Here is a 27582-nt window from a genome sequence, read left to right as displayed (position 1 = left end):
TGCTGAGGGAAGGCTGTGCTACGTCACAAGTGCACGCCGTCCCTCAAGGGAAGCCCCAGGCTGCTGGGCCATGCAGGGGCGCTCCCAGCCTGATGAAAAAAATGGCTGAATGGGGCATCTCAATCCCCCTCTTTTTTGCACAGCTCCGGGACAACTAGCTATTGTTGCACCCAAGGCCACTGTCCACGGCCGATAGTGTGGCGTGTGCTGGGTGCTGTGGGATATACTCCCCGTCAGACTGGGTTTCCTGGTGCGGCTCTGGGCTGTGGGTACGGCCCCAGGCAGGAGTGTCGCCAGCACACCGGGAAGTCAGCTGCAAGGGGTACGGTTTCTGTCTCCTTTTGGCTCTCCCCTCTGACCCTCTGGCCCCGGGACAATCAGTAGCAGGTGTGGGGAGGGCTATCCTCCACACCAGATACCGAGACGTTGGCTATAGCCCGCTCCTGCAGTGCTTCACTGCACGGTTCTCACTGCAGCCGCTCCCGGGTTTTTTCGTTTTTTGTTTTTAAAAACAACTAGTCTGTCTCCAAACACCAACCCGCAGTTTCCCCACACCGCAGCACGGCCGCAGGACTTTCAGCTGGCTTATTCACTCATTTCATAATGCAGGCTCCCGGTTTCACCAAGTGCATGGCCCCTGTGGATTTAGTAGACCCTGTCCAGCTGGTGCATCGCTGGAAGGGGTATTCTGAGTCACTTTCTGGTTTTTATCTAGTATTTTTCACGGAGGTGTTTTTTTGCTCTGTCTCACCTAGCCGCCATTTTCGGTGACGATTTCTTAAAATCACTTTAGAGCACGTCTGCCGAGTGGACACTCCTGTTCCTGAAGGAACACCCTTCACCCCGTTCAGCACCCGACACCAGTTCTTCACCGAAAGAGAGACAGGAGCTCCCAGACAGTGCTGAAGGGGAGACGTGGGTTGGTGCAGGCGGAAGCAGTGGGCGCAGTGACTGACAAGGTGGGCCTGGAGCCCCGGCCGCCGGAACTGTTCCTGCTGTGGGTGGCTGCACAGCTCCAGCCCGGCCCCTCCCAGGAAGGCCACGAAGCACCCTCCACCCGCTGAGCCCATCCATGGCAACCCGTAGGCAGGACCCAGGTGCTACCACTGCCCATCAGCTGAACTGCTGACCCTTCCCATACACTGCCCCAGTGCTGGCCCCTGGCCACGGCGTCAATGCCACAAGCTGGGGGAGCCCGGCAATCAGCCCACGCACCTGCGCCCGGCCTCAGCCTGGGGCAGTACCTCTCTGCAGCCTGCAACTCCCTTTTGGCTGATTCACTCTCCGGCACCAGGGTCCACTCTCCTCCTGCAGGCAGCCCGAGGAAAGGCAGAGCACAGGGGGCAGCGGCTCAGCCGGGCTAGCCCACCCTCTCCTCCAGGTTCTAGGATCCCAGGACTGACTTAGCCCTTTGCCAGCGGCCTGCATCCTCACCAGGTGCTTCTCACGTGGCTGTGCTCTCAGACCCAGGGCAGGGAAGGAGCCCCACACAGGCCCTGCAGGAGACAGCGGTTCTCCAAGACCCTCACCTGCTCATGCCTACCCCCACCCCACCCCAAAACACACCCGCGCCAGGCAGAGGGGAAGGACGAGCAGGGGATCAGGAGCAAGACCTCCTGGTCCCACTTCCAGCACACCCAGATGCTGACATGGCAAGACCCAACCATCACGGGGCCGCTGGTCCCTCCCTCCACCCACCCCCTGCTTCCCGACGAAGGGGCTTGGGAGGAGTGGGACGTGGGCACGGACAAATGGCCCCTTAGCCACACTTCCCACCTGGATATGGGGAAATGCAAAACTCAGGGAGCACTTGCTCTGCCCCTGAGAAATGGAGGCCCAGCAGCCCAGGGCCAGCAGGACCCCAGATCCCAACGCACATGGTGGTGGGCCCCGCGGAGAGACAGCGTCACCCAAGCCACACAGAGACATGGCATCACCTGGGCCACGTGGAGGGAGTGTTACCCAGGCCATGTGGAGGGATGGCGTCACTGGGCCACATTTGGGCCATGTGGAGAGATGGCATCACCCAGGCCACATTTGGGCCATGAGGAAGGACGGTGTCACCCAGGCCACATGGAGGGACGGTGTCACCCAGCCACGTTCAGGTCATGTGGAGGGACGGCATCACCGGGCCACACAGAGGGATGGTGTCACCGGGCCCCGTGTGGTTTGGGGAAGCCTGGAGCGCCCTGAGGCCTCAATGCTGACACTCAGGGCTAGTGGGTGGGAAGCTGAGGCTGAAACGCCGGTGAAAAGACCACAGTCCCCGAGCCCGCCTGAGATGCCGGCCCTCCACAGGCCACGGGGGTGCTGGAAAAGCCCCAAAGGCAGGGAAGGCCCAGGGCAGCAGACCTCCATGTTCCTCCTCCACCCGGCCCACGGTGGCTTCACCCCAGGTCAAACCCACCTCGTACAATTCCTCCGTCACGAAGTCGCCACAGCTCCCTCCTCACCTGAGGCTTCCAGAACTCCAGGCCCCACCTCAGAGCACAGTCCCCACCCCGCTAGCAACAGAGGGGCCCAGGAGCTCCTGGTCCTCAGCAAGCACCTGCTGGGCCAGAACCGATGCTTCACTGGGGCCACCTCCTCGCTCGCTAAAATAATTCCCAGGAATCCACCCCAACCTGATGGCGCTAAACCCTTTTACCAGCTGGCTTCAGACTTTTTTTCTAATCGATGTGAGAGGAGGTGCAGAAACACAAGCACTGCATCTACAAAGCCTATCAAAAGCCAAGCAAAACACAAACCAAAGAGTGTTTGCATCCCAGCCTGCGCTTCGCCTCAGCAGCATCTCGTGTCCCAGATCGATGCTGTCCTAAGGCCCATGGCCACGCGGCCTGCTCTGAGGGCGTCCCCAGACCAGGGTCCTGTCAGAGGCTATGTCAGAGGCCAGCCTGGAACAAAGCACGGCTCCTCTCCCTCGTGGGCAGCTGCAGCCTGTCGGGGAAGCTGCTCCCTCCGCCCCTCACTGCCCAAAGCCACCTCCCCAGCAGGCAGGGGCGGGCAACGCTGCTGCCCAGAGAGCCGGAGAAGGACAGCAGTTTCCCCTGGGCCCTGGACAAAAGCGACGGCTGTCAGGAAGTGACCTGCAACACTTGTCTCCTGGTCCCCGCTGGGCCACGGCAGCTTCACCAGCACAGGGGGTCTCGGCAGAGCAGCCAAGACCCCGCCTGCAAACCACAATTAACCGTGAAACGCAGCGGCACAAGAACAAAGCTGTCACAGCCACCGCACTCACTCTTCCATTCATCAAACGCCTATTAAATGCCTACTGCATGCCAGGCACAGGGGCTCTAAACTTACAAGCCTCCAGATTGAAAGGATAACCCAAAAGGAAACCAACACAATTACCAGGACGGGGGGAAATCAAGGACTCAGCCACAAGATCCAGCTGACATTCAAAGGACAAGTGTACACACTCAGGAACAACTGCCCTCACTCCTGGGAGGGAACCGAGAGACCCGTGGGCCCGTGCAGCAGCCACCCTCCGCGTGCGAGGACACTTGCCGCTTGGTGGCTCCCGGGCACTGGGAAGCGAGGACACGTGAGAAGGAGTGAGCAAAGAGGGAGCAGCGTGGGCTAGCGGTCTCCAGACGCAAGGCCAGAAGGCCGCGCTCGCCACCAGCCTCCCCAGGGTAAAAAGGGCCCATTTCACCCAGTGTCTGGGCCTCCAGCATCCCTCCTGCAGACCCGTTACAGCAACAGGGCCCCCAACTTTTCACTGCTTCCTATATCCCTTCTCTCCATTTCCCACCACTATACTCAATTCATTAAACACAGGCATCGCCAAGTCACTGTCCCTGCTCAGAAATCACTAACAAACTGCCCCAAACCCAGCAAAAATAAAAGGGCAAATGGCTCCCCACGGCTTCCAAGGTCACCTAGCCCTGAGACACCGAGCCAGCGGAGCAAGGGCTCAGCCCAGAAGCCTGCATTTCACCAGCCCCTCCAGGTGACTCCAGGGACTGGCTGTACCTAGAGCCACAGTCTGCATTCCCAAGACAGTCACCTGGCAATGCAACCCCCGGAGCCCAGCACAGGAGCCACCTGGGAGCCACCTGAGGACAAGGCTGCCCCCAACACTGCACTGAACACCTGCCTAGGGGTGCTAAGACGTCTGAGGGAGAGTGAGTTTCCAAAGCAGCCCCTGAAAGAAATAAAAAAGCACAAGGGAAAACCTGGCTGCACCTGGGAGTCCAACACCATGGGAAACTACAGAGACCAGGGTTCTGGCCCCGCGGAGGAGGATGGCTCCACTCAGCCTTCTGAAAACCAGATTCCTGGTGGCTCAGAAAGGACACCCAGGCTGCTCTGTGACTTACAGAGCCCTGCCTGAGCGCGTGGCCTCATCTAGTCGTCACAGGCAGGGTCTGAGGGAAGGATGGCCGGCCTGGGGCCCCCCACACGGTCCTGCTGGTTAGAGGGAGAAGCCGAGAACCCAGCCTTCCTTCCTCGACGAGGAAGCTGGGGGAGGCACAGGCAGCACCACCCATCGGTCCTCTGGACGAGACCCTTCCTCTCCCTCACCCAGCTGTGCCCCATTCGGGGAAGACTGAGCCAACGCCCCAGTCCGCAGACCACAGGCCCACCCCGAGAGCCCCTTCCGGTGTGCAGCCCTACTCAGGGCAGCCCCCAGGTCTGCAAACAGACTGAGCAGACTCGGGTACCCTCGTGCCATCTTTCCAGAGGTGCTGGCTGGCTGGGCCGCCTGCGCTGCCCGTTTGGCTGAGGCCATGTGCTCTGTGGCAGACACTGGGCACGCAAATGCTCCAGCAGGGCCGGCCCAATTAGAAGGCGCAACTGGGCCTTGATCTCCCTCACAGGGAAGAAGTCACGGAGGTTTCTAATCTGACTGGTATCCCTGGGAGAGGAAGGAGGCTTTCCAGGTGGTTAATAAGTCCAGAGAGCAGGAGGAAGCACAGAGCATTTAGGCCCCGCTGGGGACAGCCCGACAGGAACCCGGGCTTTGCAGGTGGAGTTCAAGGGGAAGCAGCAGCTGGTTTGCTCTCTGTGACTTAGCACAGCAAAGAGAAAACAAAGAGGCATTTTCAAGTGTCAGGGAACTGACGCCAATAATGCCGATCGGAACAGGAGGTAATCCCAGGACCAGCAGTGGACGGTGCAATTACAGGACGACTCTGTGAGGAAGGCTGTCGATCTCGGCCCAGCCTCAAAGAGCAGCAGGAACAACTGCCAGGCACTGGCGGTCTTAATCACAAAAGCAAAGAAGAAACCAAAGGCTCCCGGAACCCCACAGGCCCTGGAGCTTGGAGGGCCTACCCCAGGTCAACTCTTCCTCCCCGAAACCGGGAGTACCGGGCGCCCCAACCGCAGATACAGGTGGCTGGAGACAGACGAGTGGTGGTCCCGAGAAGGCAGCAGCAGAACAGCGGGACAGGCCACAGGGGGGAGCAGCCACCCCACCCAGCCCCAGCTCAGAACACCAAGGCCCAGCCCCACAGCAGCCCCCAGCTCACCGGTGCCACTCAGCCCAGGCAGGCAGAGGGCAGGCCAGTGGACGGGGCCACTGGGGCCTGACCGGACGACAGCCCTTCAGCAAGCTTTCTTTTCCTCCTTTTTTTTATTCCCTAAAAACTCAGCTCATCTTCACTCCTATAATCACCTAAAAAGAACCATTTCCCCTAAAAGCAATTACTTCCTCAGGATATTAAAAAAGAGCCCTTTAACAAAGCCCACGAATGCAAGGCAACCAATCAACAGCTCCCACTTTGTGCAAATATTCTGGTTTCAAATGAAGATGTTAAGACCCAGCAGGAAGAGTCACTTAGCCGCGTTTCTCTCCTGCCCTGAAAGGACATCACTGACCCTGAAGGGGCGCAGAGGGGCTGCCCACCAACGGCCAACAGACACGCAGCTGGACAGGACCCAGAGGGGTGCAGGCCGGCCAGGGTTCGCGAAGCCCTGCTTCCTCCACCTACCGGATGTTCAAGCCTGACGTCTGGTCCAGCACCTCCCAGCTCTGCAGCTTCCCCAGCAGCCTCTGCGAAGAGGAAGCAGAAGGGTCAAGCAGTACCCCCATGGCCCCCCGCCAAGGACCTCATGGCCCCCTCCTTCCTCCTCACTACCACACGGCAACCAGCTCATCCCCAGCTACTTGCCACCTCATTGGTCTGGCAACAACTACAACAGGAGCCCGGTGGGCTGCAGGGAACCCAGTGGGTACGGGCGAGGAGCCAGGCTGCCGGCCTCCCAGGACCGAAGCCCCAAGGCCCCACTGCCTCTCCTTCCTTCTTCAGGGCTCCTCAGGACCAAAGAGGTCAGGGACCTTGCCCAAGGGCACACAGCCAGCAGGCCTGAAACCAGGACGTGTGAGCCAAGAGCCCCAGATCTCAACCACCAGGCTGTCCTGACACTGTGGACAGAAGATACAGCCCAGGTGAAATGCCACTCAGGAGGGCTGGGGCGAAGTGGAAAGCAGACGTAAGGCCAAGCAGTAGCAACAAAGCAGCCCTGTCCCAGGTCACAGAGGGTCCCAGCTCAAGATCCCAGCATCTAACACGGCACCCAGAGCTGGCCCAGCCAGTCCCCCCAAGGCACGGGGACACTCAGATAACACCACGGTGGGAAAGACTCGGTTGGCCAAAAAACACCACGGGAGCAAGAAAGTTATTTCTGCTGGACCCCGAGCCTCCCCCGCAGGCCCGACAGCAGGCCTGGGGCCACAGCTGCAGTGGCAGCCAACGCAGCTGGACGGGCGCAAGCAGGAGCCGGCTCAAACGGGTGCTGGTGGGTGGCTGTTTGTTGGGTTTTTTTTTTGCAGGGGTGGGAAGTAGGCAGGAGGCATGAAGCCTCCAGAGAAAAACAGCTTACCTAGAGCCATCCGTCCAGGCTACACCTCTAAGTAAACCAGCAAGCACTCAGCTCTCGCCCCCAAGAGAAACTAGAGCTCGAGCTCCTCACAGCCCACCCGCCACCTCAGTCGTCCTGGGGCTCCGAGAAAGACACAGCGCCACATGGTTCAGACGGTGGGAAACGCAGATGTGCACGGCACTGGCGGGTGGGGCAGCTGACAAACAGCAGAACCAGGTGGGCTGACAACTCTTACAGGCCTTCAAGCCTTTGAAAACTGCAGGGACAACAGGAACCTGATTTACAGCAAATCCAGAGACTGTGGGAAAACCATGTGGTAGGACAGGCCAGGAGCCAGGAGGCCGTCATTCCGGGCCACAGCGAACCCGAAACCGGCCAGGTCTGGGCCAGGCGGCTGGCTGTGCTGAGCCTCCGTCTCCTCTCCGCCAGCACCGACGCCCTCGGGCTACTCTGACAGCTTCCCACAAAACGCCACCTGTGATCCCCAGCAGCAGACACGGCGACGGGAACTCGGCACAGGCCTCCCGTCGCTTCCTACAGGTGCAACATGCCCTTTCTTCTTTGCCTCGCCATCTGTGTTCGTTTCCTGTGCTGCTGGAACAAACCACCACACGCTGTGTCTTTAAACCACAGTTTTTATCTTCCAGCTGGAAGTCACCAGGTCAGCATGGGACTCACTGGAAAAACGAAGGTGTCAGCAGGGAGGCCTCTAAGGGAGGCCTTTCCTGGGTCCAGCAGCCGCCCCATGCCTCGGCTCGTGGCCCTGTCCTCCATCTTTGAAGCCGTTACTGCGGGCTCTGTCCTCATCACGAAGAATCGCATCCCTGGCCTCCCCTTCCCTCCTCCTCCATGTCTAAGGGCTTTAGGGACACTGGGCCCACCAGACGTTCTAGGGTAAGCTCCCCACCTCAAGGTCAGCTCATCCAGAACCCGAATTCCACCTGCACACTCAACGCCCCTTTGCCACGAACCGTGACGAACCCACAGCCTCTGCGACCATGGCGCGGATGACGCTGGGAGACCGTCCCTCTGCTCGCCACAGAGTCATGGCAACGTTCACATTTTAAGTGACCGGCCAGAATGAGCCAGAACGCACGACTCAGACATCCAGGGACCCACAGAACATGACTGAGCAGAGGATGAGCTGCGGCCGCGCACCGCTCTCAGGACCACCCTTACCTCCCGCTCCAGTTCCAGGGTGACCAGACTCTCCTGCAGCTTCTCCTGGCGCCCCAGCTTCCTCTGCAGCCCCTCCAGCTCCTCCTTCAGCAGCCCATTGGTCTCCCGCATCTCCCTGCCGGGCAGGAAATAAAGTTATCCCCAAAGACTATCTGTCCCGGGGCCTCGGCCTGCACCAGCAGCTGGGCGCGGCCCGGTCCCAGCACCCCAGGGACCCTTGTGCGCACAGCCCCCAGCCCCCAGCCCCCTTCCCTCCTCACCGCAGGCGCGTGTTCTCCTCCCGCAGCTGCTTCAGCTCCCGCTCCATCTTGGGGAAGCGCACCAGCTCTGACTTCATGCTCTTCACAACCGCCGCATCCTGCTCCTGCAGGGACAGCTTCTGCTCCAAATCCTAAAGGAGACCAGGGGCAGGGAGGTCACGGAAACCAGGAAGACCCTCTGACAGCGAGCTTAGTGACCCAGACCCCAGCACTCCTCCTTGCTCGCGCCTCCTCTCATGACCCCTCCTCTGGGAAGCCCTCCCTGACTGCTGCATCCTACGCTGACCTGTAAGCTGGGGCTTCCACAGCTGTGCTCCCCTCGGGGAGCTCCTCAAGGATGGGACCCCATCTTACACCTCCCGAGGCCCCAGATAAAGGCAACAGTAAAACAGCCCAGTGCTCACATGCCAGGGCTGAGCTTCCGCCCTCTAGTGGTACACGTACGACTACCGTCCTTCCCCACAGTGAGGACAGACTCTTCCCAAGAGCATCCAGTCCCCGCAGCACAGCGGGAGGCAGTGGGCATCCACTCATTAAGGGCAAATGGTTGACCAGGCAAAGGAAGTCGGCTGCCACGAGAGTCAGACCGAGACAGCCGGCCCGGCGTTCACACACTCTGGGGGCCAGCCCCGGGGACAGGTGATGCAGCGGCCGAGCACAGCTCTCCAAGGGAGCTCCCGGCCTGGTGGAGAAGCAGACAGCAGCCCACAGAGGCGTGTGCGAAGGCTGAGGAGCCAGGGAGATGGAGCCTGGGTCGGAGGTGGGAAGGGCTGGAGGGCAGAGATGGCGAGCATGCCAGCTGGAGAGGAGAGCACATGCCAAGCCCAGGGGCAAGGGGGCCTGGGCAGCCCGAACCAAAAGTCCAGCAGAACTGGACAGAAGAGGCGACACGATGGGGTGCGGGCAACGAGGAGCCAGGTGCTACGGGCCATGGCCAGGCTTTGGAGTTTCTTTTAAGGGCAGTGGGGACCATCAGAGGGATCCGAGTCCCCACCCGGTGACCTCCCCGCAGCGAGGCCACAGAGCATGACTCGTCAGCCACCCGCCTCTGATTCCAGCAGGGCTGCAGCTCGCCTAGCAATCCAAGCTTCTCCCGTCCTCCTGACAACCCCCGTGAGGCCGTGCAGTTGCTGGGGTGGGTACTGTCTGCCTTCCCCCACGGGGGGGTGACCCCTGCCCTGTGCAGCATCGGGCACACATCACAGCGACGGGTGCAGCCGAGGACCCACAGTGCCCAACAGGCTCCTGGCGCAGCAGCACCTGCGGTGTTGGGAGGGTGGAGCCCACGAGGATGTCTACACCTGGGGACAGGCCTCGGCAACTCACCTTGATCTTCTGCTCGTGCTCGGCCCTCACCTCCTGGCTGGCCTGGAGTTCCTGAATTTTCTGATTCGCTTCCTGCCACTTTCTATTAAAAGAGAAGTATGTTGTAGGCAGAAATCCAGCGACTGCCCTGGCCCTGAGGCCTCCCCAGTGCGTCCCCGCCACCCACACGCACACTCCCACTGCAAGAGCCAGCCCAGCCCGCTCACCTGGGGCCTTGGTCTTCCCACCTGGTCACCTGCAAGGCACAGCCTTCCCGACCCCTCCCTCCCCCATGGCTGCTCGCGCCCTGGGCCTCCTCGAGCCCTGGCTCTGGGAAAAGGGTGTGCCCCCTCTGAGGGACGAGCGTCACAGGCCTGGCCCCCACCCAGGGCCTCTCCTCTGATCTCCTCCATACAACCAGTGGCCAGAGCACCCTTGCTGAGCCCACAGCTGCCGGTGCTACTAGCGATGGCCACATCGGAGTCAAAACCCCAAGAGAGCGCCGAGGCCCAGACACCTGCTCTCCCGCCCTCACCTCCTGTCGGGCCACCCCGCACACCTGATTTTCTGACCTCACCTCCCCACAGCAAGTGCCTCAGCCTTCATGCCTCTGCCTGCTGTGGGGTCCTCCCCCAGCACCTCCTGCCCACCCAGCCGGGACCCCCACGCCCATAGGCTCAAGCACAGCATCTTCTATGGAAGCCCTCGCTGGGAAGGTCCTTCCCGGGGCCTCCAGGGAGAAGCTGCTGCTCCCCTGTTCTCAAGACAGGGCAACGCCCCAGCGCCCGGGTCTGTGTGTCTGCCTCTCCCAGCAGGCCAGGAAGGTGCAGGATCGCCTCAGAGGGCACCTCCAGGTGCCCAAAGCGTGTGGATGGATGGGGGTCCGGATGGGAGACAGGGCAGTCCCCGGTGGCTGCAGAAGCCTGTTTCTCACGTGGCTTCCCATACAATCAAACACCAGGCGCTCGGCGCAGCCGCTCCCAGACCAGGCTTCCTCACGGCATGCCACTGAGCTCACCTTGGAAGGGCGCGGAGACCCTGCACACAACTCAGGGCCCCCGAGCTGAGCCCCCTGGCCTGGTCCAGCCCGGCCGAGCCCACTCACACGTGCTGCAAGTCCAGCTGCTCCTTCAGCCCTTGCTTCTCAGACTCCAGACTCTTCACCTGCATCTCCTGGTTCATGACACTCCACTGCAGCTCCGAGATCCGCCCCTTTAACACGTTGATGGTCTGGAAGCAAAGATAGGACAGAGAAGAGAGCACCCTCCCCAGCTGCCAGGGCCTGTGCGCACGGAGGGAGTGGGCGCTACACACGCACGGGTGGAGTGACGGGCCCCAGAGCCCGAGGTGGAGGAAGAGCTGGGCACCGCCCGTCTGCGACAGACATCATCACCACACTGCCCCATGCCTGGGACAACCCAGATGAACTCCCCAGCGAGGGGCCACCACCTCCCCCAGCCCCCAGAAGCTCTCCTCCCCCCAGGACGCTGCCTCAGGGCTCCCAGGCCGGTGGGAGAAGTGGGGGTCAGCCGGCACCTCCGGGAAAGTCAGTCACATCAAAGTGACCACTGGGCACAAAGGGCGGCACCCGGAGGCCCTGCCCGCACCTCCACACAAGGGCCCTGAGGCTGTGCAGCCTCCCGCCCACGCCCACCCCTCTCCCGGCCTAGTCCTTCCCTCCCTCCTCCGCCACATGACGGTTCAGCTACTGCTAAAAACATTACCCACAGACCAGCAGGGTGGACATAGGGCCTGGGGTGTCCTCGGGGCTAAACTACGAAAGCCACAGAGTATGGACAGACACTGAGAGAATGCCTCGGAGACCAGAGCAAGCCGGGCCGTACACCCCTGGCTGACAAGAGAAGCGGTCAGGGGACGCAAAGAGCTGGGGTGGTCCCCAAGACGAAGCCGGCAGGGCCCACCTGTGCTCCCCACCGAGGGGCAGGCAGGGCCGATGCCAGCACGAGGTGGGGCCGCCGGGCACTGAGTCCACCCTCCTGTGGCCTCTGGCCACCCCAATCCCCTGGAACCTTCCAGGCAGAAGAAAGAATATGGGTCAAGCCCAAGTGAGGAGACAAGTCCCCCCGAGGTATCACGGTCGATGAGCCACTGACAGTGTCCCCTCTCCCGGCCTGGGACCTGTCAGGACCGGCCTGCAGCTGATGGTGAGAACAGGGACCCCCACCACAGGGGACGTCCCAGGTGCCCCTGCCCGCAAGAACCTCAGCCCGACTAGACCCCCCGGGACGCATCTTGGCTCTCCACCCAGACCCTCTGGGGAGGTGGACATGGGGGCTCAGTCCCACCCAGCACCAAACTGTGCACGCAGCCTGACTGCAGCAGGGAGCTGTCAGTGGAGAGTCAGAGAACAACAAGGGCATTCGAGACACTCTTCCCAGGGGAGGACAGCCGTCAAGAAGGCCCACTGATTTCAGTAAACGCGCACGGGGCACTGGCCCAAAGCTGGACCCAGGTGGAGGACAAACGCGGTGGGCGTCTGGGCTGTCAGCAAGCAAGCAGGAACATTCCAGTCTGTGCTCAGAGCATCAGGGCCCTGTCCAGGAGCCCACGGGAGGCCCCTCAGGACGTGGTGTCGAAGCCCGTACCCCACCACCGTGGCTGGGGTCTCGCCTACCGCCAGCCGCCCGCCCAGCAGCCTCTCTCTAGCCCTGCAGCTGGGGGGCTCTCCCCTCCTGGCCCGCACCTGAGCTGCCTGCCTGCCTCACCATCCCACACGTCAGGGCGCCCCGCCCGCCCCCACCACGGCCCAGGGCCCAGGGCTGCCCCACACGGCTCAGCCAGGCAGAGGCCAGAGCGGAACTCCTCGAGGCCGATCGTGGTGCCCTCCTGCCCAGGTCACTTCAGAAGACAGATGTAGAACAACCCTAACGCACTCCAGCGTGGAAAGCAAAAATAACCCGGAGCCTGCTTCCGAGGCTCTGCCCAGCAGAGACAGAACACCAACGACCCCGGCTCCCCTACTCCCCCCCGAGCAGCCTTTCTGCCCCCCTGGCACTGTGATCCTGTACGCCACAGAAAAGAGACAGGAAGGCTGGAGTGTCCAGTCCCCCCGTGCCCACGCGGGCTCCTTTCCAGTCAGCAGGAGAGTGAGATACAGCGAAGTTTCACAGACGCCCTCTGATGCTGTCGGAAGCCGAGAGGCCCTGCCAACAAGCTGCGGGAGGCGCCTGCCCGCGGCTCCTGACAGCAACAACCAGCACCGTCTGCACAGGAAACGCCAAGTGAAAGAGGAGTCCCCGGCCCCGGAGGGAGCACAGCACAGCCAGGGCAGGGAACACCACCAGGGCACCTGCTGTCCTCACGGCCCTACGCCCAGGCACCTGCGTGAATAAAACACCCCAACGGAGCAAAGAGGCACCACGTCTCTCTGTCCCATCTGATCTACATACACACCAGGCGTGTGCGTGTGTAAAATAACAAGACGTGGAAACAAACAGGCTAGTCAATCATCAAAAGACATAATTACAAAGACCGAAAACTGCTTAACCTGTTAACTAAAGACCACAGAACAAAAAACTAACGTTTCTGTGTGGTCACAACTAAGCAAAAAACGCAGGTGCCCAGGTCAGAGGCAGAACGGAAGGAGGAACTCAGGAAGGAACAGAGGTGGACCCGGAAGCGAGTTCCCTCTTTCTCCCAGACGACGGCCGATGGGACAGGGGCATCCCCGGGCTGGGGCGGCAGTTACCTCGCTGGCCTCGGCCAGGCTGTCCTCCTTCTCCCGCAGCCTCCTGCTGGCCGCGTCCAGGCTCTGCGTGCACGCCCTGTGGCGTTCCAGCTGCTCCTGCAGCTTGGCCTCGGCCTCGGCCTCCCGCTCCTGCAGCTGCCGGATACGCGTCAAGAGCTCCTGGTTGCGGTCGACCTCGCGCTGAAAGGAGAGGGACGTGGCGCTAGTGAGATGCCACCCCAAGGAGGGACTTTCGTCTGACTGGGGACCTCCCAGGACAGGAAGCCAAGAGCCAACAGAGGGGAGGAGGAGGGCGAGAGGAGGGAGAGCGGAGGACAGGCAGAGGGCAGGAGGAGGGCGGGAAGAGGGTGAGCGGAGGGCAGGAGGAGGGTGGGAGGAGGGTGGAGGGTGGGAGAAAGGAGGGCAGGAGGAGGGAGAGCAGTGGGCGGGAGGAGGGCAGGAGAAGGGTGGGAGGAGGGCGGGAAGGGGGTGAGCGGAGGGCAGAAGGAGGGCCAGTGCAGACCCAGGCCGGGCCCCGGAAGCCTCGAGCACGGTGCCTCCCACAGATGAGAAGCCGTGTCCCTCCGAGAGGCCTCGGGCAGGGACTGCACCCCACAGTCACACCATCTGCAGCAAGTGGTTGTCTGGGCAGAGGACATGGAGTGGGGAAACCTAAAATTCAAATCCAACCCTGGAAAGAAGCATCTGTGCTTTTGCAGCCCTGGCAGATTTGGTCTGACCACACTCCGGCTATTGTTAAAATGCGTCAGCCTCGCCCCAGCGGGCAGATGTCACAGCAGGGCAGGTAGTGAGGACATGAGCCTATGGGCAGTCTACCCTGGGCCCAAGCTTGCAGGCAGTGCATGCTCTCGCACAGCACCTCAGAAAGACTACAGCGTTTGTGCAAAACCCTTAGCTGAGGAGAAGGGACAAAACTGAGACTCACACTCAGCCCTTCTGCCTCTGATGATCCGTGGGGAGCTTCCAAGAACGGACGGGGCCTCTGAGCCTACCCCGGCCCACAAGGTGACGGGAACCAGGAGCAAAGGGGGAGCAGAGTCCCCGGAGGAAGACGTGGTATGTGCTGGAGCCCGCCACTCTGCTGACCACTGACTCCACCTTACCAGAAACGGACCTGCCCAGGTGCCCAGCACCCAGCTCGCACAGGGCACGTGCCGCTCTACCCCACACCCAGGACCCGGGAAGGCTTCGGAAAACCCCAGCCAGGGCTGCAGCAACTAGAGAGGAGACTGGCAGCGGCAAGGGTGGCTCCAAGCACTATGGTGCCCCTCCTGCCCTCACCCGACTTGGGGTGCTCCAACAGCTGCAGGGAGCACTACGGTGCCCCCTCCTCTTCCCACCAGGACCTCCAGGGCTGTGCCCCGAGGCGTGACCCAGGATGTCGGCCAAGCCCAGCCCCACCGAGAACACATGGGCAGTGTCTCACGCTCGGTCCGAGGCTCCAGCCGACATGAGCCCCCACGCCAGAGCGCAGCAGGCCGGGCTGATGAACCCAGTCAGCAGCACACCCCTGAAGCCAGTGGCCATTTTTACAGGGACCAAGAACATGTGTGAACACGTCACGTCAGGAGACAGTGGGGCCAGATGTCCGTCCTCAGGTAGAGGCGGGGAAGCGGGGCGGCTCTGACCCAGCACTGATCAGCGCTGACCGAGAAACCGTGACAAAGTGCTGGTGACCGAAGCAAGGCAAACGGGTGCACACGCTGGGTGAGACCTAGAGCTTCCCTGAGGAGCAGGGCGCTGCCTTCTCCAGCCTGCCCCAGGCAACCAGGGACACAACAGAGCAGCCACTGGGACTGGGGCGCTGTGCCCTGCAGCCCCACAGCCCAGACCGAGACCTAGACAGTACACCTGTCACTTCCGGACGGCCCAGTGGTTCTGCCCGACCCACCTTCCACGACCTCGCTGGGCAGCAGGGCGGGGGGCAGCCCTTCACAGCAGGCCCCTCCTCCTCCAGGACACTGCCCTGCCCCCGAGCTGGCCTAGGGAAGGCCCTGGCCACCAGGTTCCAAGCACTCCAAGCACACTGGGTTCTTTTTCTTATCCCCGGGCAGGAATCTTGTAAATCGCAAGCCTCCAGAAATGGCCCGGCCCCCACCTGAACCCACCTCATAATTCCTGGCGCTGGTCGTGGCCGCTCTCTCCAATTCCACGCGAGCCCTCTTGTGACTCAGCTCCATCTGCATCTTCTCCCGCTCCACCTGGATGAGGTGGGACTTGGAACGGATCTGCTCCGCTCGTTCCTCCAACTGAGCACATGACAGCCAAAGAAAAGACAAACACCTCAGGGCTGCACCCACGGGGCAGTGGCACAAGCCACCCAACCTCCCAAGCACCTGCTCCTGACATGGCCTTGGGCTGGGCCTCCGGCAGAGAGAAGGGGGGGCCCCACCAGGCCTGGTCCCTAACTGGGAAGTGGAGGAGGGCAGGCGGCAAGCAGAGGGATAAGGACAAAGAAGAATGCCAGGAAGAAGGTGTATTTTACCATAGTGGTGTGTAAGCCTGTTTTGGGAAAGTGTGTGTATTGATTATCTATTGCCGTGAAACAAATTACCACCCACCAAACACCTTAAAACAGCACCTACTTATTGGCTAACAGTTCTACAGGTCAGAAGTCCAGACACGGCACAGTCGGTCCTCTGATCAGGGTCTCCTGAGGCTAACATTGAGGTGGCAGGTGGCTGTGTTCTCATCAGAACTCAGGATTCTCTTCCGAGCTCTGGTGGTTGTCAGATGACATCCCCATTTACTTGCTGGCTGCCAGCTGGGAGCCACTGTCGGCTCCTGCAAGACCTCCACTTCCAAACCCAGCGATGGGGAACCCCCTCATGTCAGACCCCTGCTCTGAATCTCTGCCTTCTCTGTCTCCGACCTCCAGGCCCAAAATCAAAGGGCTCATGTGTTTAGGTCAGGCCCACCCAGATCTTCTCCCCATATTGCAGGCAACCAACCTGAGACCTTGATCAGATCTTCAAAATCCCTCCAGAGCCACACCTAAGCAGTGTATGACTGAATAACCCAGAGAAGGTGTATATACACTGGGGGCTGGGAATTTGGGGGGCCACCTTCAAATTCTGCCTCCCACAGGGGGCTCAAGCCTTGAAGGGCGTCAGGAGGTGTCCATGAACTGCTGGCATTAAACGAGACTGCCAGCCAGGGAGCACCACAGCCCAGCCGCATGGCATCTTCTTGGCACTCGCAGAAACAAGCCTCTTGGGCCACACCCCAGACTCACTGAATCAGAATCTCCCCTAAACACATGCTCAAGTGATTCGTGGGAATCCATCTGAGAGGCCCCAGGCTAAGGCAGGTACTCAGTCAGGGGCGACGTGACTCCCCAGGGCACATGGGGCAACTTCTGGAGACATTTGCCATCAATAAAGTCATAACATTTTTCAGACCAGTTGCCCAGTTCTTATTTTGCCAAAAGGCAATGATCAAAAACAACTACCATCTACCATCACCGTCATCCCATAAAAGAGCGTCTTAGCACCCAAAGGAAAAATTAAAGCACAGAAGACCTGATCTCAGAGCAAAGATCAGTGGTTGCCAAGAAGGACAGGGGCAGCTTTACAGGGACAAGCAATGGGCACCTCCAAACAGACCAGCTCTCAGGAGCTGTGGACCTTTCCGCAAGGCCATGTCGGCAGAGGCACCAGCAGCACAGCCGGGCAGGGAGGCCGCACGGGCCGAGGTCTGGCAGGGGCGAGGGGCGGGTCACCGGGTGGGAACACCCCGTCATCCCTGCCCCGGCTGGGATAGGCCCCACAACTCTTTGGAACCTAAAGTCCTTCTGGACACTGATCCCTTTGTAGCGCTCTACAGTGAGTGTTCCCAAGAATGCCACAAAGTGAAATAGGACTATAACCAGAGGAAAACCATGAAAATCACCCTATGGCAGATGTAAACAAATCTGCAAACACTGCGCCCACCCCACACATCCGGTCCGAGTTCGGTGAAGATGCACTCGCTGCCCGGGCCCGCTCAGCAGGCTTCAGAGCTGTCCTGCCACGTGCCAGCCCCACGAGGGGACTGCTTTTCTCCCCAATTAAATGAGGACACTGGCTTTCCCATCCTATCGGGAGCGGCCGTGAGCTTGTCAGTGCAACCCTCCTGGGGAAGCTGACAGAGAAGGCTCTGGAGACAGCACGGTCAGGGCCAGGCCCTGGTCTCGGGCCATCTCCCCGACACTCTGAATGCCCACCCTGGGGGTCTGAAAGGAGTCTCCCGTTTCACCACCTGGACAACCTGGAACCTGCAGGGGCCCGGCTTACCCAGGCACCTCTACCACTCGCCCCACCCACCTGCATGCTCTGCTGATACTGCATCTGCAGGGAACCTCGGACGGAGCTGGAAACATCCCGTCCAGCTCCTCCCTCCACTCGCTGGGAAATGAAGTTGTTCAGAGACCTCAGGGTGGACAAGACGGTGGTGTTCTCCCCCAGGTCCTCCATGGCCACGCTACTTCTGGAGGGCGACAAGCGGGAGGTCAGAGGAGCTGGCGGCAGCCAGGGTTACACGATGCCCCTGGGGCAGCCCATCCCCCCCACAGATCTCTTCAGGCCATGAAAAGATTCAGGTGTCCTCAGGACCATGTTCTTGGGAAGCTACCTGGAAGTCCAAATCCCCTATCACCAGAGAAGAAATGGAGGCACAGAAAGACAACATGCCACCAAACCTCAACCACAAGCCAGCTGACAGGCAGCTCCAGTGGAGCAGGTGACACATCTTCCACATAATCCTGCAAAAATGCCAGGCCTTCTGGGAACCGGACACGAAGACTGACGCAATGGTGACAGACAACCAGAGCGACACCACTGACTAGTACACATGAACGACCACAATAATAAGTATTATGACTATTTTCAACAACGTGCCTAAGAGCAAGCTACGGTGTCTGACGTTTACCCGAGCCAAGATGTCACACCTTGGCTTCCTCCTCTGTAACTGAGGCCACGGAGGCCAGCTGTGCACAGCTTTTCTGAGGATGACAGTCAGCATCCCCAGAAAAGTCTCCACATGCAGATGCTGCAACTGTGGCTACACACAGGGCTGCTGTTTCTTGGGGGGTTTTTTTTGCTTTATTCTTCATTGTTTTATTTTCATTGTGGTAACAAATATACAACGTGAAATTTCCCATCTCAACCACTGCCACATACACAATCCAGTGCCATTAATTAACTCACAATGCTGGGCTATCATCACTACTGCCCACTGCCAACCTTTTCCGTCACCCCAACAAAGCTCTGCACCCACTAAGCAGTAACTCCCCGTTATCCCCACCCCCATCCCCAGTAACCTGTAGTCTACTTTCTGGCTCGATAAACCAGCATATTCTAGCTAGTTCATATACGTAAAATCATACAGCATCTGTCCTTTTGTGACTGGCTTATTTCACTCAACATGCCTCCAAAGTTCATCCATGTTGTGGCGTGCATCAGAACTTCGTTCCGTTTTATGGCTAAGTAGTATTCCACTGTATGGACAGACCACATTTTGCTGATCCATTCATCTGTGGATGGATACCAACTTGTTTTCACCTTTTGGTAACTGTGAATAATGCTGTGAACAAGTGTCTGTTCAAGTCTCCGCTTTCAGTTCCTTGAAACATAACCTAAAAGTGGGATTGCCGGGTTATATGATGATACTATATTGAACTTTCTGAGGTACAACAGCTGCACCATTTTACCTTTCTACCAGCAATGCATATTTCTCCACCTCCTCACCAACACTTGTTACTTTCAATTGTTTTAATAATTACCATTCTAGTAAATTTGAAATGGTATCTCATTATAGTTTTGATTTGCATTTCTCAATAACTAAATGATGCTGAGCATCTTTTCATGTGCTTATTGACCATTTGTATGTCTTCTTTGGAGAAGTGTCTATTCAAGTTCTTTGCCCGTCTTCTAATTGGGTTGTTTGTCTTTGGTTGTTGAATTCTAGGAGCTCACTCTATGTTCTAGATATTAAACCCTGACCAGATACAAGGTTTTCAAATATCTTCTCCCATTCTATAGGTTGTCTTTTCCCTTTGTCCTTTGATGCACAAAAGTCTTTAACATTGATGATGTCCTAGTTATCTGTTTTTCCTTTTACTGCACATGCTTTTGGTGTAAAGTTCAAGAATATATCGCCTAATACAAGATCTTGAAGGTATTTCCCTATGTTTCCTTCTATGAGTTTTATAGTTTTAGCTCTTATACTTAGGTTGCAGATCCATTTTGAATTAACTTTTGTCCATGGTGTGAAGTAGGGGTCCATTTTCATTCTTTCACATGTGGATATCCAGTTCTCCCAGCACCATTTATTAAAGAGACTATTCTTTCCCCATTGAGTAGACTTAGCACCCTTGTCAAAAATCAATGGGCCATGTATTTGTGGGTTTACTTCTGAACTGTCAATTCTATTCCATTGGGCTATAAGTCTGTCCTTGTTCCTGTGCCGCTGTTTTGATTACTGGAGCTCTGTAACGAGCTTTGAATTTGGAAAATGTAAATCCCCCCATCTAGTTCTTCTTTTTCAGGGTGGCTTTGGCTATTCAAGGTCCCTTCCAGTTCCAGATGAATTTGATGGTTGGCTCTTCCTTTCTGCAAGAAGGCTGCCAGCATTTTGACTGTGATTACATTAAATATGCAAATCACTCTGGGTAGTATTGGCATCTTAACAATACTGATCTCCAATCCATGAACATGGGATATCTTGGCTCTTCTACTAGCTACGAGCAGTGAAACCTTGGGCAAGTACCTTCGCATCTTTCTTTGACCACCGGTTACTTATTTGTAAAATGGAAGTCGTAACAACTACCATACTTTCCTCAAAAGAAGAAATGCAGGAGATCCCAAGGAAAACACAAGAAAACTACTGAAGCTAACAAACAAATGCAGCAAAGGGTCAGCGTACAAGGTCAACAGGCAAAAATCAATTATGTTTCTACACGCTAGCAATGAACAATCTGAAGAGGAGATTAAGAAAATTCCATTTACAATAACATATAAAACAAAAAGTATCTAGAAATAAATTTAACAAAGGATATGAAAGTCTTATATAATGAAAGCCACAAAATACTGCTGAAAGAAATTAAAGAAGACCTAAATAAATAGCACAATATCACATGTTCATAGATTAGAATACTTAATATTGCTAAGATATTAACACTGTCCAAAACCTGTCAGTGTGGTACTGGCTTAAGGATAGAAAAACAGACCAGTGAAATATAATTTAAACTCTGTAAATATACCCACACATCTACTACCAAATGATTTTTGAGAAAGGTGCTAAGTACATGCATGGGCAAAGGACAGTCTCTTCAACAAACAGTGTTGAGAAAACTGGAAATCATGCAGAAGAAAGAAGGCAGACCCCTGACTCACACAATACAGAAAACTCAACTCAAAATGGATCAAGGACCTAAATATGAGAATTAAAACCATAAAACTCTTGAAGATAACATGGGGGCACATCTTCAAGGCTAGGGATTCAGCCATGGATTCTTAGATATGACACCAAAGTGATGAGCAACAGAAGCAAAAAACAGGTTAAATTAGACTTCATCAAAATTAACAACCTTCGTGCATCAAAGGGCATCGTCAAGAATGTGAAAAGGCAACCTACAAAACAGGAGAAAATATTTGCAAACCATGTATTGGACAGGGACTTTATATCCACAAAATATAAAGAACATTTACAATGCAACAACTAAAACACAAAGAACTCAAAAATTGGGGAAAGAACTTGAACAGACATTTTTGAAAGAGGATGTACAAATGGCCAATAAGCACATGAAAAGATACTCAAACATCATTAGACATTAGGGAAATGCAAATCAAAACCAAGAGCTACCACTTCACAGCCACAAGGATGGCTAGTGTGGAAAAAACCGAAAGTGTCAAGTGCTGGAAAGGATGCGGACAAATTGGAACTCCAGTGTATCCTTGGTGGAAATGTAAAACGGTGCAACCACTGTTGAAGCAACACAGCAGTTGTTCAAAAAGTTAAATATAGAATTACCACATGGCCTGGCAGCCGCATTCTTGGGTATGTCCCCCCGAGAACTGAAAACGGGCTCAGACACACGTCGACACCCGAGTTCGTCAGCAGTACTGTGCACAGCAGACAAAGCGTGGAAACAACCGCACGGCCCGACCGTGACGGGCCAACACCAGGGTCCGTCCGAACGGTGAACAGCACTCAGCCATGAAAAGGCAAGCAGCTCTGATCCCGGCGACCACCCGACGAACCCGAGAACGTGAAGCCGAGCAAGGCGCCGGGCACCTGAGGACAGGTGTCGCCCGGTTTCTGCTCGGCGGCGACAGGGTCTGGGGAGCAGAACACTGACGTGAACAAGAGCCGTCGCTCTCCGGGGCCGAGCCAGGGGGAGCATCCCTCCGACGAGGGACAAGCGTCCCGCAGGCCCCACTCGGGGCAGCGGCCGGTGAGCGGGGCAGGTGCGGTGGGCAGCCGGGCGGGCCCACGGGGCTCGGGGTCAGCGCCGACCCCGCGCGGAGCCAGGTGAGGCGGCGGCGGCCGCGCTCGGACACCTCGAGGGGCCCCCGGGCCCGGCCCCTGCCCCGCGCCCCGCGCCCCGCGCCCCGCTCCGCGCCCCTCCGCCGCTCACCCAGCCGCCCGTCGCCGCGCTCGGATCTCCCTCCTCGCCGCAGCGCGCACTTACCGCGAGAGGCGCGCGGCACTCTCGCGAGAGCTGAGCGGGACGGCGGCCGCGAGGGACCGCTGCGCGCCCGCCCGAGGCCACGTTCCCGCGTCTGGGCCCCGGCCCGGGCCGCCAGGACCCCCGCCCCGAGGAGGGGCCGCTGGAGCCCCGGGCGCCCCCGCGCCGCCGCTTAGGGCCACACTTTTTGCACTTTTGACCCCCAACAAGTTCTTCCTACGGCATTTGGCCGCGCTGATGCGTTCTCAGTGTCCCCGGGCCAGGCGGAGAGAGGGACCGCTCCTCGCGGGGCTGCCTTCCAGGGCGCTGAGACGTCCAGGGCCCGGGCCTCGGAGCGCTCCCCCTGCCCCCGCCGCATCGGCCTGGGCTGCTCCTCGGTGGCAGCACCGCCACTTCGCCCCTGGAATTACAGTACGCTTTGCCGCTGCGTTAACGCGGAGCCCTTCCTCCGGAGCAGCGTCCTCTCCCCTCCAGCGCCCAGCTCGGGCTTTCCTCCAAGGCGCTGGCCACAGGCGCCGAGTGTCCCTCCTTCCGAACACGGGGCTTGTTTGTGTGCCCCAGAATGAAACGGGCTCGGGCGAGGGAGTGGCGTGGAGCGGGGCAGTGCATTCTCTGGGTTCAACCAGCTAACTGCAACCAAAAATAAAGTTCAAAATCTGACCTACCGTGTCTTCAGGGAGCGGGACTAAGCCCAGGGCCCTGATGGCGATCCCCCACTGGTCCCCGGAACTCAATCATCCTTAGTCAATAAACGTTTCTTGAGAGAAGAGCACCTCTAGGAAATGGCCTTTAGGAAACCAGCCAATTTAAAAAGAAAACTTAAAAGCATGGAAATCCCTTAAAATGATACAATCTATATATATTCTTTCATAAAGCTACATCGAGTTCCTGGAAGACAGTAAAAGAAAATGAACACACCGCATCACTGCTTGCTTTGGCAATTACCTTTACAGTCTCTGGAGCCTGGAGTATTACAGCAATATTTATTTCCAGTGAAAAACAAAGCATACCCGCCCCACGCATAAATTCATACCGAATCTCTTCCCTAATTGCTCTGGGAACGCTCTCTGCTTGAAGAACGGATGCATTTTCCGATCATCCAGCAGAGAGATGGAAATGAATCCCCAGAATGAAATTTCACATCTTCCTACATTGCACTATGAAGCCAAAACAACAGCTGCAGACCTTGGAGCGAGGGTGGAAAACGCGCTTCTCAATGCCGGCCTGACAGTGAGAGGAGTTCCGTGAAGGCACGTGCCTGCGTCTTTCCTTCAGGCCCTTTCCATCCTTCGCTCTTCACCTTTCTCTTTTTCGCAACTTTCTCTTCGAAAATCACATGTAACTTTGTTTAGTCACAGACCATGGCAATTGAATAGTTTTGTCATCTTTTGGGTTTAAAAAGAAAAACGGTTCCCCCTGGGTCCTGCTGCACCCCCGAGCTCACAGCCCAGCTCTCCCCAGCCACCCTTCAGGTAGAGATCAGGCCACTTTTTTAGTTAAATGGGCCCACCCCCCACCCTGGGAAGCAGCAGAAACTTTCATGCCTTGGAAGACCCCTTTGCTCCTCTGTATTGGGTGGCCAAGAGGTACACCTCTGACGACTCTTTCCTGCTGGCTTCAGGTTTTACAGTCCTTGTGTTCTGGAATTCTTTTCTCAGTCTCTTCTGTAACCTATGGCTTTGACTTCCAGCCCAGGTTTTACAAAGGACTGTTCCCCCAGGCTGCAGGATGTCTGGAGCCATATCCAAAAGGGACAAGCACAGGCTGATGAGCCTGTCATGATCAAGCTCCCGAATCCCTGTGGCATTGGGTGCCATGTCACTCAGAATCACATCTGCTCTCTGGCCAGGAAGCATTTCTCGGATTCTCTGTAAAGTTCTTGGGTCAGTCACATCAGCAGGGCACAGAAAAGTTGCTCCTTCCAGGGGAAATATATGAAGAAGATCTACCCCAAGCACAAAGCCAACAGGAGAGCCGGGATCTAAAGAAGAAACGATCAATGCATCACTTATTTACATCCTAAACCTTGACCCAAAAATACATGCAATCAAATGATAAAATAGAAATATAAAAGCATGACAAAGGAAGAGGGCCAATGTACAAAAACAGACACAAGCACTTCTCCCACTTTCTATACATCACATAAAGACACATGGGGGTAAAAGGAGATTGTCCCTCACTCTACAACTGAGAAACTGAGGCCTAGAGAAAAAGTGGCTTCCGCAGAGCCCACAGAGTGACACTGATGGATCACTACCCAGGGCTCCCTCTCGGTGAAACAGTTCTTATCCAACTCATCTTTATGATGAACTAAAACAGAAAATTACACACTAACATAAAAAGTGCCCCTGGCTTAAATCAATAATTCCATTCTGCGGTTTAACCCAATTTTCTTCAGTGTAAAAATTATTAGAAACAAACCAAGAGATGGGAAAATGAACAGATACAAAATAAGGTTCAAACATCAGTGTCTTGCCATATTTGAGTAATACCAGCCTTAAAATTTAAAAAAGATCCTAATTTTACATAATCTCAAAAGATTTCTGGCTTTCCTGGGCTTCCACCTCCCCCTCTTCCCACCCTGCACCCACATCCAAAGCCCCCCTCTTCACAAGCCTTGGTGCCCCATCGCTACTTCACTTCCCCACACCGAGAAGAGCCTTTTGACTCTGTTGATAAATTTTGTCATCTTTTTCTAAGAGAACAGTCACAGATTTACCAGTTCAGTCTGTGGAACAAAAAAGGCTATACTAAAGGGGGAGGGGGGGATATGTGGGTTTCCTATCTAACAATTGGAAATCAAAATATTTTAAAGAATACCTCATTCCTCAAAGGCGAAAACCCTCAAATTCCATCTCTGGAGTGTGGAACATTATACCTCATTTTACACACTTAGGCTTCTTTTCCTCTAACATCCCCATCTATTGCAACTTTAGGTTGACACTAAAGGCAAATGGCTTTGGATGCATTTTTGGAAGGAAAAGAAACCTAAGCCAGATTATCCACACTCTGCTATGGCTGCTTCTTCCAATTTAAACAGGGTAATTCTCCTCAAGAGGTGGCACGGGAACAGGGAGCAACAGAATCAGTTGTGAGGTGTGTGAGTAGGCACAGTGGTGGGAAAAAGAACTCAAGTTTCTGACACAAATTCTTCCCTTTATTCAATAAAAATTATTGAGCTCAAAGTCCCGTGTGGCCTTCCATCCACAGGCAGGGGCCACCCAAGGCAGCAGGCAAAAACGCCAAGAGCTCATTGTGAACCCGTCACCAGCAGTGAGGCTGATGACTGAGCCCAGGGGACTGGCGTTCCCGGCCCTGTACATTCCACAAGTCAATTTTCTCATTAGAAAAATGGGCACAAATGCCCCTACCCTATGTGAACTGTCACACACTGCGTAAATGCCTATGCACAGTTACCCTCAGGCTTACAGTGGGAAATGTAATGGAGCAAGAAAAAACCTGAGAGCAACCTAGATGCCCAAAATTAGGGCACTGGTTAAATAAGCCACAGTACAGCCATTAATTGGAATAATATGCAGCTGTTTAAAATGATCACATAGTTTTCCAGCTCATAAGGATGGTTAGTTTGTTTTTCAATCAGGAAAACCTTTTTATTTAGAAAATCTTCATCAGACCCTGAAATGTAAAACAGATGGAAGGCAAGTCCCTCGGGTTGACCCAGAGCCTGAGATCCTACATGTGGGCGGCCCCGCTGGGACTTCCATGGAACCCCGGGGCTTCAAAGAGCAGGACAGGGAAACTGTGGTGCTGACTCAGTTTGACTGTCACGTAAAGCTGTCTTATCGTTAGGTGAAAAGAGCAGGTTCCAAAGTAGCAAGACTATGGTAAATATTTTTTAAAATATAAGAAATATATATATGCACAAAAACAAATTCTATATAAATGTACACCAAGACATTAATGTTGTTATATGTTGGTGGCATGATTTGAAGCGATTTTTCTTTTCATTATGCCTTCCTAGGTACCTGGTCTTTCATTCTGGAAATTTGTTTCATTATTACTAGACAACCAACACCACACTATGTGTGTGGAAGTGGCTCAGTCGTGCCTCTCCACGGGCAGAGGGCTGTGTGCTTGTGTCCACTGAGGCCCGCTGTGGTCAGAGGCCCTGAGGGCAGCATGAGGCCCCACCTGTGCCAGTGGCATTGACTCTCTGCACAGCCACCTGGCTCCACGCCCCGGGGGCAGCCCCGCAGTCCAGCACCCGTAGGCCGGGGCGCAGGATCTGGTGCTTCGCATTCACCTCCAGAAGCTTGAAGGCACTTCGACACCGGTAACTCTCCACTTTTGCAGCCTTCACGAACGGGTCCTTGAAATGCCGCGTGAGCCACAGGTGCTCGGCGCCTGTCCGAGCCTTGTAACGACTCAGGGCAGTGTGGAACCCTCGAATGGAAGCACACACCAGCTTCATGCACCTGTGAGAAGAAAAAGCAGGCAGGTTGGCATCACAAAGATCCACGTGTCATGAACTTGGAAGTACCTTTTGTTCAACCCACTCATTTTTAGAGCTGGGGCACTGAGGTCCAAGAGGGGAGGTGACTTGACAAGGCCACAAGGACAGAAATCAGAAATCAGGCATTCTACCTTTTAGTCCAGACCTGTTTATTCTCCCAAGTCTTTTTATCAAGGTTAAACAGAACTGATAAAATTAATGGAAGTAATAATCTTTCCTCACCTGGGAAACATTTCATTGTGCTCTGAAAGGCTGTGAGGAAGCCCCATGAGGCCTGGCCCTTGCTTTCGTTACTTAGTTGCACAGCTTCAGCAGCTAACACTGGGCCCCGACTGTCGAACTTTTTAATGAAATGGAAACCAACCTGTGTGAACGGTTGAAAGGCAATTTCCAAATCTCTTTTGACAAGTTAGGCTTTTAACACTTACTGACTACGCACAACAGCCAGGCTAGACATACCAGAGGCTATACTTATCACTCCTCACTGAACTGTCACAACTGCATACAGTTTTCTGTCCATTTTTGTAATGAAAAAAAGCCATCATTATCTCCAAGATCCATGTGTAATTGGCGCCAGGACCCCAATCTCCTTCAACAGCAAAGACCTGGATACGACCATAGAGCATCTCTGTCTTCTGAAGGCTTTAGGGGTCTCATGGGACGATGGGGCTGACGGGTGGGAACTACACAGGCAGTCAAGATGAAGAACTGTCTCACACCCCCAGTCTGCCGATTTACGCCATGGCGCTCCCCAGCGCCTCCCCGCACCCTGAATCCCAGCCACAGAGGCCTCTGGTTTCCCCGTGGTCCTCACGCGCTTCCCCGCCACCCTGCACCCGCGGTCGGTCTCAAGCCGCTTCGCGGGCAGCCACCCGCGCTCTGTGGGTGCAAGCTCTTCTCTCCGGACGTGGCTGTGGGTCTGGCTCTAAAGACACCTCCTGGGCGCGGTCCTCACGGCCACTGAATTCTCAGGAGGAGCTGCGCGACGGCCCGCTCCGGGACCGCCCTCTAGGGAGGAGACCCCGGGCGCAGCCCCTAGCCGCCTCCGTCTCCGCACGCAGGCGGCAGGCACCCCACGAACGCGGGCCGAGCTCCCGCGACCACGCCGCGCGCTCACCCCGCCATGAGCACCCGCGTCCGCTCCCGGGCCCGCGAC

At 56.5% G+C, this 27582-nt stretch overlaps 2 protein-coding genes across 12 annotated transcripts in view; both read right to left on the bottom strand.

Annotated features, from left to right (window-relative positions):
• The window catches only part of MAD1L1 (mitotic arrest deficient 1 like 1), a 248881-nt gene extending 226450 nt beyond the window's left edge, over positions 1-22431 (bottom strand). The window contains exons 1-9 of one of the 6 annotated variants that reach the window (XM_037815403.1): positions 22173-22431; positions 17589-17751; positions 15393-15533; positions 13285-13464; positions 10681-10805; positions 9597-9678; positions 8271-8401; positions 8011-8125; positions 5940-6001 (exon numbers count right to left, since the gene is read on the bottom strand). In XM_037815403.1, the coding sequence (XP_037671331.1) occupies positions 5940-6001; positions 8011-8125; positions 8271-8401; positions 9597-9678; positions 10681-10805; positions 13285-13464; positions 15393-15533; positions 17589-17751; positions 22173-22177 (1004 nt within the window). In that variant the 5' untranslated portion in view covers positions 22178-22431. Of the gene's footprint in view, positions 1-5939; positions 6002-8010; positions 8126-8270; positions 8402-9596; positions 9679-10680; positions 10806-13284; positions 13465-15392; positions 15534-17588; positions 17752-21294; positions 21866-21901; positions 21941-22172 lie in introns of those variants that run through there. The other 5 variants (XM_037815397.1, XM_037815398.1, XM_037815400.1 and 2 more) reach the window with 5 other exon arrangements.
• Positions 22432-22790: 359 nt separating this feature from the next.
• MRM2 (mitochondrial rRNA methyltransferase 2) lies at positions 22791-27577 on the bottom strand. Of its 6 annotated transcripts, XM_037814325.1 has the most exons (4): positions 26886-27004; positions 26649-26790; positions 26105-26388; positions 22791-23933 (listed from the first exon to the last, which is right to left on the bottom strand). In XM_037814325.1, exons 2-4 carry the CDS (start codon positions 26693-26695, stop codon positions 23491-23493), a joined length of 774 nt encoding a protein of 257 aa, XP_037670253.1. In that variant the 5' UTR covers positions 26696-26790; positions 26886-27004; the 3' UTR covers positions 22791-23490. The 6 variants fall into 6 exon arrangements, with proteins under 6 accessions (XP_037670253.1, XP_037670254.1, XP_037670251.1 ...); XM_037814326.1 differs by lacking the exons at positions 26649-26790; positions 26886-27004 and adding an exon at positions 27544-27577; XM_037814323.1 differs by lacking the exon at positions 26649-26790 and having other exon boundaries at positions 26886-27533.
• Between the last annotated feature and the right edge of the window lie 5 nt (positions 27578-27582).

Source organism: Choloepus didactylus, chromosome 21, assembly GCF_015220235.1.
Source record: "Choloepus didactylus isolate mChoDid1 chromosome 21, mChoDid1.pri, whole genome shotgun sequence".
Taxonomy (NCBI): domain Eukaryota; kingdom Metazoa; phylum Chordata; class Mammalia; order Pilosa; family Megalonychidae; genus Choloepus; species Choloepus didactylus.
This window is presented reverse-complemented; position numbering and strand designations above follow the sequence as displayed.